The sequence below is a fragment of the Ceratotherium simum genome, chromosome 4 (assembly GCF_057802395.1).
Source record: "Ceratotherium simum simum isolate JZ-2026a chromosome 4, ASM5780239v1, whole genome shotgun sequence".
NCBI lineage: Eukaryota > Metazoa > Chordata > Mammalia > Perissodactyla > Rhinocerotidae > Ceratotherium > Ceratotherium simum.
Window position 1 is genome coordinate 28,931,639 of NC_141903.1, and position 14,159 is coordinate 28,945,797.

The window sequence follows — 14,159 nt, forward strand, 5'->3', positions numbered from 1 at the left end:
AGCTTTTTAGTTTGATGTAGTCCCATTTGTTTATTTTTTCTATTGTTTCTCTTGCCCGGTCAGATGTGGTGTTTGAACAGATGTTGCTAAGACCGATGTCGAAGAGCGTACTGCCTATGTTTTCTTCTAGAACTTTCACAGTTTCAGGTCTTACATTCAAGTCTTTAATCCATTTGGAGTTAATTTTTGTGTATGGTGTAAGGTAAGGGTCTACTTTCATTTTTTGCATATGGCTATCCAGTTTTCCCAACACCATTTGTTGAAGAGACTTTCTTTTCCCCATTGTATGTTCTTGGCTCCTTTGTCAAAGATTAGCTGTCCATAGATGTGTGGGTTTATTTCTGGGCTTTCGATTCTATTCCATTGATCTGTGTGTCTGTTTTTGTGCCAGTACCATGCTGTTTTGGTTACTATAGCTTTGTAGTATATTTTGAAATCAGGGAGTGTGATACCTCCAGCTTTGTTCTTTTTTCTCAGGATTCCTTTAGCTATTTGGGGTCTTTCGTTGTTCCATATAAATTTTAGGATTCTTTGTTCTACTTCTGTGAAAAATGTTGTTGGAACTTTGATAGGGATAGCATTGAATCTATAGATGGCTTTAGGAAGTATGGACATCTTAACTATGTTAATTCTTCCAATCCAAGAGCACGGAATATCTTTCCATTTCTTTGTGTCTTCTTCAATTTCTTTCAGAAATGTTTTATAGTTTTCGGTGTACAGATCTTTCACCTCTTTGGTTAAGTTTATTCCTAGGTATTTTATTCTTTTTGTTGCAATTGTAAATGGGATGGTATTCTTAATTTCTCTTTCTGCTACTTCGTTGTTAGTGTACAGAAATGCAACTGATTTTTGTATGTTGATTTTGTATCCTGCAACTTTACCATATTCGTTTATTACTTCTAAAAGTTTTCTGGTGGATTCTTTAGGGTTTTCTATATATAAAATCATGTCATCTGCAAATAGTGACGGTTTCACTTCTTCCTTTCCAATTTGGATCCCTTTTATTTCTTTCTCTTGCCTGATTGCTCTGGCTAGGACTTCCAATACTATGTTAAATAGGAGTGGTGACAGTGGGCATCCTTGTCTGGTTCCTGTTCTTAGAGGGATAGCTTTCAGTTTTTCACCATTGAGGATGATATTAGCTGTGGGTTTCTCATATATGGTCTTTATTATGTTGAGGTACTTTCCTTCTATACCCATTTTATTCAGAGTTTTTATCATAAATGGATGCTGGATCTTGTCAAATGCTTTCTCTGCATCTATTGAGATGATCATGTGATTTTTGTTCTTCATTTTATTAATGTGGTGTATTACGTTGATTGATTTGCGAATGTTAAACCATCCCTGCATACCTGGAATAAATCCCACTTGATCATGGTGTATAATCTGTTTAACGTATTGTTGTATGCGATTTGCTAGTATTTTGTTGAGGATTTTCGCATCGATGTTCATCAGTGATATTGGCCTGTAATTTTCTTTTTTTGTGTTGTCCTTGTCTGGTTTTGGTATCAGGGTAATGTCACCTTCGTAGAATGAGTTAGGAGCTTCCCCCTCCTCAATTTTTGGAAGAGTTTGAGAAGGATAGGTATTAAGTCTTCTTTGAATGTTTAGTAGAATTCACCAGGAAGCCGTCTGGTCCTGGACTTTTATTTTTAGGGAGGGTTTTGATTACTGTTTCGATCTCCTTACTGGTGATTGGTCTATTCAAATTCTCTACTTCTTCTTGATCCAGTTTTGGAAGGTTGTATGATTCTAAGAATTTATCCATTTCTTCCAGATTGTCGAATTGGTTGGCATATAGTTTTTCATAGTATTCTCTTATAATCTTTTGTATTTCTGAGGTGTCTGTTGTAACCTCTCCTCTTTCATTTCTGATTTTACTTATTTGTGCCTTCTCTCTTTTTTCTTGGTGAGTCTAGCTAAAGGTTTGTCAATTTTGTTGATCTTTTCAAAGAACCAGCTCTTGGTTTTATTAATTTTTTCTATTGTTTTTTGGTCTCTATTTCATTTATTTCTGCTCTGATTTTTATTATTTCCTTCTTCTACTGATTTTGGGCTGTGTTTGTTCTCCTTTTTCCAGTTCCTTTAGGTGCATTGTTAGATTGTTTATTTGAGATTTTTCTTGTTTGTTGAGATAGGCCTGTATTGCTATAAACTTCCCTCTTAGAACCGCTTTTGCTGTATCCCATAAATTCTGGCATGTCGTATTTTCATTTTCATTTGTCTCCAGGTATTTTTTGATTTCTTCTTTGATTTCTTCGTTAACCCAATCGTTGTTCAGTAGCATTTTGTTTAATCTCCACGTATTTGTGGCTTTTCTGATTTTCTTCCTATAGTTGATTTCTAGTTTCATACCGTTGTGGTCAGAAAAGATACTTGGTATTATTTCAATCTTCTTAAATTTATGGAGACTTGTTTTGTGGCCTAATATGTCATCAATCCTGGAGAATGTTCCATGTGCATTTGAAAAGAACGTGTATTCTTCGGTTTTTGGATGGAATGCTCTGTATATATCTACTAGGTCCATCTGTTCTAGTGTGTCGTTTAAGGCCAATGTTTCCTTATTGATCTTGTGTTTGGATGATCTATCCATTGGTGTAAGTGGAGTGTTAAAGTCCCCTACTATTATTGTGTTACTGTCTATTTCTGTTTTTATGTCTGTTAATAATTGCTTTATATATTTAGGTGCACCTACATTGGGTGCGTAGATATTTACAAGTGTTATATCCTCTTGTTGGATTGTTCCCTTGATCATTATGTAATGCCCTTCTTTGTCTCGTTTTACAGTTTTTGTTTTAAAGTCTATTTTGTCTGATATGAGTACTGCTACCACAGCTTTCTTTTCATTGCCATTTGCGTGGAGTATCTTTTTCCATCCCTTCACTTTCAGTTTGTGAGTGTCTTTAGGTCTGAAGTGTGTCTCTTGTATGCAGCATATATATGGGTCTTGTTTTTTTATCCAGTCAGCCACCCTATGCCTTTTAATTGGAGCATTTAGTCCATTGATGTTTAAAGTAGCTATTGATAAGTATGTACTTACTGCCTTTTTTTACCTTTTTTTTTTTTCCCTCAGTGTTTTAGTAGTCCTTCTCTGTTCCTTACTTCTTCTATACAGAATTGATGGTCACTTTAGTTTGACCTCTGTCTGAAAGCTGTACTCTTTAACTACCCTCCTCCCTCCTTTTATGTTGTTGATATCATATCTAACCTCTTTTTTGTGCATTTGTATCCATTACGTTCTAATCGTGGAAATAGATAATTTTTCCTATTTGTGGTCTTCTCTTTTCCCCTTAAATCAGTCCCTTTAACATTTCTTGTAACACTGGTTTCTTGGTGACAAACTCCTTTAATTTTTGCTTATCTGGGAAAATTTTGATCTCTCCTTCCATTTTGTACGATAACCTTGCTGGGTAGAGTATTCTTGGCTGTAAGTTTTTTCCTTTTAGCACTTTAAATATATCGTGCCATTCTCTTCTAGCCTGTAAGGTTTCTGCAGAGAAGTCAGCTGATAGCCTTATGGGGTTTCCTTTGTACGTAACTTGACATTCTCTTGCAGCTTTTAGGATTCTCTCTTTATCTTTAATTCTGGACATTTTGATTATGATGTGTCTTGGTGTGGGCCTCTTTGGGTTTATCTTGTTTGGGGCTCTCTGTGCCTCCTGTACCTGGATGTCTGTTTCCTTCCTTAGGTTAGGGAAGTTTTCATCTATTATTTCTTGAAATAGATTCTCTGCCCCCTTGTCTCGTTCTTCTCCTTCCGGGACACATATAACACAGATGTTAGTGCGCTTGATGTTGTCCCAGAGGTCCCTTAGACTGTCCTCACTCTTTTTAATTCTTTTCTCTTTTACCTGTTCACCTTTGGTAATTTCTTCTACTCTTTCTTCCAGCTCACAGATCCGTTCTTCTGTATCCTCTACTCTGCTTTTGAGTCCCTCTAGTGAATTTTTCATTTCCAGTATTGTATTCTTCATTTCTGATTGGTTCTTTTTTATATCTTCCATTTCTTTGTTGACATTCTCACTGAGTTCATCTATTCTTCTCCCCAGATCAGTGAGCATCCTTAACACTCTTAGTTTGAACTCTCTGTCGGGTAGGTTGCTCATTTCTGTTTCACTTAGTTCCTTTTCTGGGGTTTTGCCCTGTTGCCTTACTTGGAATGTATTCTTTTGCCTCCTCATTTTGCCTCTTTCCCTGTGCTTGTGTCTACGTATTAGGTAGGTAAGCTGGCGGCTTGTGAAGGCGGCATTTTTCCTCTCTAGAAGGGAGTCTCTGCCTCTTCTACCCCAGTTAGGATTGTCCGTTGTTGCAGGAGTTCCTCTCATCCAGTTTTCAGTTCTGTCTCAGGGGTAATTTTTCCACGAGTAGTTGTAAATTGGCTGTGTCCACGGGAGGAGGTGAGTTCAGAGTCTGCCTACGCCGCCATCTTGACTCCGCCCAATACTAATTTTTATATTCTTTTTAATTTCTATTTTTATGTTCCATATTGTTCACAATATATTTCTGCAGAAATAATGTATAAAATTAAAATAAATATACATATATTTGGGAGGTATGTTATAAAAAAGTTTTACTTATCTTATGATATCAAAAATGCTTGGAGAAAATTGATCCCTGGTTTAGTCCAATGCTCGTTTTTGTATAGGTAACGCAAATGAAGCCCAGAGAGAGGAACTTACATAATGATAGGTATGACAGAATAGGATCTAGAGATCAGACATCCTAATACTCAAGTTTATCACTTTAGTTCCTCTTCCTGTCATCAAACGTCATATTATTTTTCCTATTCCATGATTGGAATTAATACCAGATTCTACATAGGAATGAAGAATACAAGAAATTATAATCAAGTTAATTTTAAAAAAGACATTTGTAGTCTTATGTAAATTTTTTGAAAAAAATTCATTGCTCAGAGCTTTAATTATAACTATAACTTATGTGGTTTATAGCATATATAGAAGGAAAATGAATACCAATAAAGGCTGAAAGCAGATAAATGGAAGTATACTGTTCCAAACTCCTCATTAATAAGTGTAAGTATAATGGAATGAAATTATTTGAAGGAAGACAAAGATGTGTTAAAGATATATACTATATACCCTAAAACTATCACTAAAAAAAGCTGCAAAAACATAGAGTTGTATCCTATAAGCCAACAAAGTAGAGAAAATGGAATCATAAAGATACTAAATTAATCCAAAGAAAGAGTAAAATAAAATGGGAACAAATAGGAAATTATTGACAAATAGAAAATAAACTTTAAGATGATAGCTATAAACCTGACCATATAAATAGTCACATCAAATGTAAATGGTTAAACATCCCCAATTCAAAAGCAGAGATTATAGGATTGGATCAGATAGCAAGACAAACAAATGCTGCTTAAAGAGAAACCCATTAAATACAAAGATAAAAATAGATTAAAAGTAGAAGGATAAGAAAAAATATACTGTGCTAACACTAATGAAAAGAAACCAAGCTAGAGTGATGATATCAATATAGGACAACGTAGATCAGAGAACATAACATTACAAGGGACAAAGTAGGTCATTTTATGATGATAAGGGAGTCAATTCATCAACAATATTTAACAATCCTAAATATTTATCAACCTAATAACAGAGCTTCCACATAAATGAAGGAACAGCTAATAGGTTAGTGAGGAGAAGCAGACAAATCCACTATTTTAGCTGGAGATATCAGTATCCTTTTCTGAAAAATTAATAGAACAAGTAGAGAGAAAATCAGTAAAAATATAAAAGACTCAAAGACTACTATCAACCAACTTAACTGAATCTGCATTGATAGAACATATCACCTAACAACCACAGAATAATCATCTTTTCAACTGCACATAAAAAAAAAAAATATATATATATATATATATATACCAGGATAGACCAAATTTTGAGCTTTAAAAACAAGACAAAAAATATTAAAATGGATCCAGCCATTCAAATTACATTCTTGTACCAATGATATTAAATTAGAAATTGCTAATAGAAGATATCTGGGAAGTCCCTAAATATTTGAAAACTCAACAAAACACTTCAAAATAGCCCATAGGTCAAAGAAGTAATCTAAAAGGAAAATTAGAATGTTCGTGCTAGGACTAGTTCCTGTCAAAAGAATCAGGCACACTATCTTTACCCATCTTAAGATGGAGTAGGGGAGGCAGATGTCAATCAATAATTTGTACAGTTACAAGTGGTCTATGTTATAAAGAGACAGTATATCGTGTATTCATAGGATGATATTATATACCAAGGAGGACAGTGGATATCATCAAGGAAGTCATCCCTGAATAAAGTATACTTAAAGTGCTTAACAAAGACTAAGTGAAGCTTAAATAGACAAGATAGGGTACGGGATAGTGTGTTGAGTTTTTGAGAGCATGAAATGTACACAGAACTTGTTTGGAGGAATCATGGAAATTTCCAGAATTGGAAAAAAAAAAGGCCATCAGGTCTGAATTACAGCTTAAAAGGAGAAATTTAATATAAGAAATATTTTAGTACACTGAATATCTTACAGATAGGTATAGAATGTGGAAGTTGTCCCAAATATTAGGGGCCCAAGAGTTATAAGCTGGGATAGCAGTAGTGATGTTATAAGATTTATATTTCAAATAGATCACTCTTGCTGATCTATGAGGAATGGATTTGAAAGATTAAAAGTAAAGGCATCCAAACCATTTAGGGAGATATTGCAGTGTTTTGAGAAGAGATAATAAATGGTAGCATACACTAAAATACAGGCAGTTAAGAAGGAGATAAGTTAACAGCACCTGGTACTCTCCTGCATTAATCACTCATTGATTCATTCACTAAAATGATCTTTACTGAATTCCTTCTGTGTACAAAAAATGCTAAAATTTTCTCCTTCAAGATGCTCATTGTATATTTGAAAGATTCCATTAACATCTTAATTATCATCAAATGCCTCTTTGTAGTGAACACAGTCTAATTGTAGTGAACTTCCTCAATTGTGGCTCGCACCACAGAATACTTTTCTGAGATAATTCCGATGGTAAAACTTACAGAAATAGCTATTTTTGTTGTGTGTGTGCAAAAAATCTGGGTAAATATAGAACTTCATTACATCTTTTACCCTTAAGTATTTAAGAAAAAGTTACAAATGCTGTGTATGCAATGGAATCAGTGTGTCTGAAGGCTGAGGTCTAGGCACAAGCAAATAAACTGAATGAAACTAAACTAACTTATTAAAGATAAATAACAAATAAATCCTGAGGTATTTTCCAGAATTAAATTCCATTCTTCCTATGAGCATATATTAATTTTAAAATAATTGATTTACTTCTTACTATATGAGGTGCTTTGCTCAGAGCTCAGTCATTTCACTTAATCTTCCATTAAATCAAATCATAAGGAAACAGCCTGGAGGACTGGACAAAGAAGAGCAAAGTTTACTTAGATTCTATCAATTTGAACTTGGGGTTGAGTTTCTGGCTGAATCCTTATATTCCATGAGCCAAATGTCTGAGGGGATCCCACAATTGATCTCTGAGTTTTCTTCATTGCCAGTTAGATACAGGACAGAATGCCCTTAATAATATGCCTTTTAATAATCTACATTTCCCTCAATTATAGCTTTCTGCATCTTTTCTTCATCACTTTTCCAGACCATAACTCTCCATAACACATTAGGCTTCTATTGTTTCCCTCTCCTTAGATTAACCACTTATCCTGTCTGATACCACAGCTTCTCTCTACACTTGGGTCTGGGCCATGTGCTCTATCCCGTTGTATGCTTTCCTGCTACGTTTGTTGTGTTGCATCTATATATTCCAAATATAAATTGCCAACTTAGTTCCTTACTGCTAAGTAGGGTTCCCTTGGACATAAAAGTACTTGCATTCATCACTGACCTCCAGATCTTGCTCAACCCCTCTGATATCACTTTCATTAAACCATCCTTTTTACCAGCTCTGATCCCACCATTATGTCAGGACTTATTCACTTTGTTGAGCCCTATGTTGCTAACCAATATGATTAATATCCTGGTAAGGGCCTTCTAATCATCTGGGTTTTAGACCATGCCAGACTTAAAACACAACTTCAGATAATATACAATAAATTTCTACATTTCAATATCTGTAGATCAATGGTTTTAAAATCTATCTGTGCTCATATATCCCTTCAAGAATCTAATGAAAGTTTTGGACACTCTTAAGAAAAAAGTACACAGAAAATTTATTTTGCATATGGTTACATGGATCCTCTGGAGACAATCAATGCATCCTTAACAAATCTCAAATCAGTTTCACACCAGGTGGCCAGAGACTACCTTCATTAGAATCACCTGGAATGTGGTTTAGAACTGCAGTTTCTCTAGCTCTGTCAGAGACCTATAGCATCAGTATTTCTAAAGTGGGGAATCTTTATTTTTTACATGCAATCCTGAGATTTTTATATCTATTAGGGTTTACAAATTGCTGCTGTAGGTCCTGAAGTATCAGCCATTTGGGCACTTTGGGAACAGATGGATCGTAGATACAAAGTTTGGGAAAGTCTAGAAAATAAACAATCTCAGAAATCAGAAGCTACCCTGGAACTGATTTTATTTGCAATGGAACAAACTTGAAAATAAGGTGGGATCCATCATATCTGTGAGACTCATGCCGACCTCAGTGGAACTCCCAGGGAAATCTATTGTTTAAGAGAATTGAAAGTAGATTTTGAGGTTCCAGGTCATTTGGATATGGTAGAAGCTTAGCAATTCCCTTCATGTTTCAGACACAGTTTCCCCTTACTCAACCTGAAAACAAGATAATGAGAGAAATCAAGGACCAAATAAATTGTGGCACCACCAAAGAGAGGAAAGGCGATTATTTAAAAAGCACGTGTGAGAAAAGCAGGCCTAGGCTCTGGCTCGCTGGTGTCCCATTCACTACTCTGGGAATTCGTGCACTTTGTGCCAGTCCTTTCTTGTCCCCGGGCCAGGTGCCTTATCTGTAAAATGAGAGAATGGGAATCTGATGTTCCCTCCAACTCTAGCTTTTACAGCTATAGGCGACACTTACGTTTAACCTTGGTTTGTTTCTGCAATAACAATTTACCAAGTGCTTAATAAATTCTGAAACTATCAAAGAGCAGAGAAGTATAATTTTTACCTTATTCCTACCTTCATGAATGAACATTCATTAATTTTGAAAGTTGAGACATCTAACTCTTTCTTAACTACATGTTGTAATTTTAAACAGCCTTATAATCATCTTATTTCTTGCAGATAGGCAGAGTGTAACTCTTAAAGGTTGGCATGCTCACCAAATCCAACCTTTAGTATTGTTATTTAAGTTTAAAATATATTTTAGTAGTCAACCCTTAGTAACCCATGGGATTCATAGTCCTCTTTACCCTCTGATACATTTTATTTGTTTGCTGTCTTCTACCACAAAAATGAAAGCTCCATTGAAGCAGAAAGCAAGAAATTCTGTGAGTTTGCTCATGACCTTACCTCCAGTGCTTAGAGCAATGCCTAGTACATAGTGGATGTTTAATGAATATTTGGCAAATGAATGACTCAATAATAAATTTACTCCTACTCAAAAAGCTGAATGTATCACATTCTCTCAGAAAATGACTGAATTTACTGTTCAAGGATTAAGTATCATTTTATGTTTTCTTTGGAAAAACCCCCAAGGCACTATTGAGAGAAAACTACAGAGACACAAAGAGAAAGGTTCTTTTACTCCCTTTGGATCAGAATAGTTCCTCCTGATACAAAGAAACATAAAGCCCTCTTACCTTTTTGCTTGATTAAATACACAGTGGTTACCATAGGTTTTTCCATCCGAACCACAGACTGGTTTGTAGATGGATGGACATGCTATATTTCCAGTTGAGTTCTTGCTGCTGGTACTGCCAGTCTGCAGCAATATGAAAGACCGCTAGGTCAATATGGGAAACTCAATTTAATTCTGATATTGTAATAAAACAAATATTTATTGCTATTGATTATTGATTAAGCATCGTACTAAACCAATCATTGTATTGATCCTTTGTATTTTAATTTAATCCACGCAACAATACTGAAAGAAGAGTATATTTGGCCCCATTGCATAGTTGCAGGCCTACAGTGCACGTAAGTGACAAGCCCAAGACCAGATATGGATCAAATACCCAAGCTGGGGTTCAGACTCCCAGTTACCTGACTTCAGAGTCGCTGCTCTCACTACATGTCAGACTGCCTCCACTTGAGTTCTCTGTAGACAAGTCTTCCCCTACCCGAGGAAATAGTAATTAGAGAAAAGTCAGGCTGGCAAATACAAAACACAGAAGGCTCATAATTTATTGATCCTTTCTTTCTTCTTGTCCCGTGAAAGAAGATGAGGCAGGAGGTAGGATTATGCAGAGTTCAGTTGAATAGTATTTGAAGCATTTCCTCAGAATCAAGTTATAGAATGACAGAAGCCTGTGAACATAAAGAAGCATTGACAAGCAGATGAGAGCAGAGACACTAAATGAAACGGTGAGGATCTTTATTAGGGGGCTTAGTCTTCTTAGAGCCAGGAAAGACGAACAAAGACCTCAGTCTTTTCCATTGGTTTAGCGTTTACCACCCTTTTCATACCAATCCATTACTTTCATTCACACATACTCTGTAAAATGGACAGGGTTATTGCCGCTATTTTAGAAAGAAAATAAAGTTGAGAAGTTTAAGTGACAATCTAAACACTCTGAAACCTGCTCGTGGTGGCTTTGAGGTCTGGATGGCAGGAACCTCCCTGGAAGATTACTACTTCACGCCAGCCTAGACATAAAGGCAAGAGGGACAGGCAGCTTTCTTTTAAGAGTGTTAAGGAATGACAAGTTACGAGGTAAAAAGTGAAGTTTCCACTAAAAAAATAAGATGGAGAAAGTCTTCTAGAAAACTATTTTGGATGTATTAAGTGGAGTGTCCAGAGTCAATGTTAAATGGAATGAGGTGGCTGGCAGTTGTGAAAAAGACTAGCAAGTGAAGGCTAAGCACAGCAAGACTCAGAAGGAAATATAAAAGTCATGGATGTGCACCTGCTTGCCATGATGGCTGCCAAATATCACGCATTTATTCACTCATCTGACAAAGATGAGAACATATTATATGCCTGTCTTGTTCTAGGATCTGGGGATACAGGTTTGAAAGGAAATGGCAATTTCTTTAAGCAGTTCATGCTCTAATTGACTAGACAATCAATTACAAAGCAATAAGGTAGAGGAAGCTCTATGATAAAGGCTATCATTAGTGTTAGGAATACATTCGTGGAAAATCAAAGGATTCTGTACGATGTGGATGATGTGTGAGCAAGAATGACATGAAATGTTCAACCATGTGCAATCACAGACATGGGGTCCAATTATGAAAAATCTTAAATGCCATGCTCAGGAGTTTGGACTTTATCCTCTAGGTAGTGTGGCGCCACTGAAGAATTTGCGGGAGAGTGATGGATCAGATCAGATTTTTGATTTAGAAATACCACTTGAGTGGTTTGCAGGTTACAGATGGGATGCAAATGGGCATGACAGTTAAATCTGGTGGACATGGGGGCTCAGTTAATGAGAGTCTGACTTAGTCCAGTATAAGTAGAAAGTGGAACACAGTAGAAGGGAAGGAGAGAGAGAATGGGGGAGCATGACCCTCATTAATGATCATAGTTATGTGAGAAAACAGCCACCTCCAAACTCCCCCTCATTTTACTGGATCAGCATCATCACAAAGTGTTTGTCGTTAGTACAGTGTATTCTGTTAACTATTTCAAATCTTGGAAAATAGAACGGCTAGGTTGACTGAGGGATAATAAAAACAAATTAACACTAATCTGAATCTCCATTATATTTCCATTCAAAGGGTTGCCTACATTCTTTCTTTCTTCTTGATTGTAAAAAGACCTTGATTTTCCTTCTTGGCTAGAAGACCCTGGTTTTCCTTGCTGGCTAGCTGACCCTGGCTTCCCTTGCTGGCTAGAAGATCCTGGCTTTCTTTGCTCATGAGAAGCTTCTGGATTCCCTTTTTGGTTAGATTCTCCTGAATTCCTTTGCAGACCCCCAGGCTGATTGAAAACTCTTGGCCTCCTTTGCTGATTAAAATTCCCTGGTTTCCCTGGTTGGTTAGAATACCCTGGTTGTCCTTGCAGAGTCCATGTCCCTGGTTTTCCTTGTGTGTTGCTACCTCCTTGCTTATTAGATTCCTTTTGTCCTCCTTGACGGTTAGCTTCATTTTTTCTCTCTAGAATAAGTGCAGGTTCTGGACTCTCTTCTAGTTTAAAATCACTCGTTTTCAAATCTGGGTCGAAGGCACTGGAATGATACCATAAGCACAAACATAAAAATAAAGTTATACAACTTCAAGAATTTAAAATCAACAGCATTCATCCCAAGATATAGTACGTATTTAACGCCTCTTTGATTTTTTTTAACCAAGCCTCAAGACAGAATCTTCCCATTACTTATCATAACCTGAATATTTTAGGTTCCTCCATTTTTTTCGTGACCATATTACAAAGTTTACAAATCATGGGGTCAAGCTAGCTTGCCCCATTTCTAAATCAGAGTCTGAATTATTTGAACTGGGCTTTCAGACTACCCCAAATTCCTTTTAATGATTTCCTGATTAATCAAGTGGATTCTGCTTAATGCCTATTATGAACTTTCTCCACATCACACCCCTCTCCTGTATTACCAACCTCACCCTACAGAAGATGCCATCATCTACTTTCCAAACATAAAGGCTGTCAGGCATGAGCCCTCCTTCCACATTCTCTTTTCCATCTTTATATTTGCTTTTTGCAGCCATACACACCAGTCCCAAAGGCAGTGTTTCCCTTCTTCTTCAGAACATACTTTCTTTTTCCGCCAGCTTCATGTCCACCATTTCCCATAAAAGCCCTAACATCAATGAATCAATCATACTCTCTCTGGTGGTTATTTCTTTCTTTCTTTTGTGGTCAGACTACTCAAGGAAATGGTAGATATTATGTAACTATTTCTTAAAACCTACGTTTCATCTAATCAATCTGCTTCTCGAATTTATTTTGGAAACCCACCCTCCCTACATATATATATATAAAGATTCTATGCAGATTATATTCAGATTTTATTTTTTCAGATTCTATTCCAAAATGAGCAGAGTCTAGAAAATAATGAATAAACAGATGGGGAGGCTTTGTACTGTTAAGTACAATCGTACTCCATTGGCTCCGATGTTTCTTGTCCTTGCTTTGCTACAAATGTTTCTTTTCGGCCTCCTCACCTTTTCCACTTGAGGATTCTTCTCTCTTCCCTCACCTTCTTAATTTGGGAGTTCTTCAAAAGTTTTATTCAGGCTAGCTTTTTATTCTTCACAGTCTTCCTTGGTAATTTTTTCAATTTACACAACCTTAAATCAGTTCAATGTGAATGGTTCCAAATATATACCTAGAGTTTCACTTGCATTTGCGGTTGCTCTGTGTTATATTTCTGTGAGTGTACACACTTGTGCCTTCAAGAAAATTTAACTAAAATCAAATGCATCATTCATTGTTATCCACTGAGCATGCTATGGTATACTACATTGCCGGTGGCTAAGGTCCTAGCCCAGGTACAGGAGTTTAGCCGTTAGTAACCTGATTTACTAAACTGTGTTATAATGTGAGGTAGGGTCTGTGGATGTAATCTAGCCATTCATTCAATTTACAAAAAAATATATATTTAAAGAGTCCATTACTATGCCAGAACTATAGTAATATCTAGAGATACGACTACGAACACGGCATTTATGTTTCTTCCCTGAAGAATCTGGGAAGTCTAATAGTGGCTGCAAACAAGCAAACAGCTACTTATAGTAGTATGATCAATGCTATAATGTGAAAAGTAAATTAGATAATAGACTCAGAATCAAGAGAGCAGAGAGTAGGGCATCATTTCTCCTTCCTGGAGGAGGTGACATATAAGAAGTATAAGTTATAGCCAGAAAAAATGGGGAAGAAAATAATTATTTTCAGCAGTGAGATGAGTATATGCATGATTTGAAGAACCAAACATTGTTCATTAACAGGCACTAACTTCAAGTAGAAATCAATTAGAATAGAGATGTGAATGAAATGGGAAAAAAATGAATTGGGTTAATCAATTTTTTTTTGTTAATCATGTTTAGTTTTTTAATAGGTCATACAAGCAAATTGC

At 36.1% G+C, this 14,159-nt stretch overlaps 1 protein-coding gene across 1 annotated transcript; it reads right to left on the reverse strand.

Moving 5' to 3' along the window:
* Window positions 1-8,732: 8,732 nt before the first annotated feature.
* Window positions 8,733-12,792, reverse strand: MARCOL (MARCO like). The gene is made up of 4 exons (XM_087430277.1): window positions 12,683-12,792; window positions 11,813-12,296; window positions 9,768-9,889; window positions 8,733-8,778 (listed from the first exon to the last, which is right to left on the reverse strand). The coding sequence occupies exons 1-4, from the start codon at window positions 12,790-12,792 to the stop codon at window positions 8,733-8,735; spliced, it is 762 nt and encodes a 253-aa protein (XP_087286403.1).
* Window positions 12,793-14,159: the final 1,367 nt, after the last annotated feature.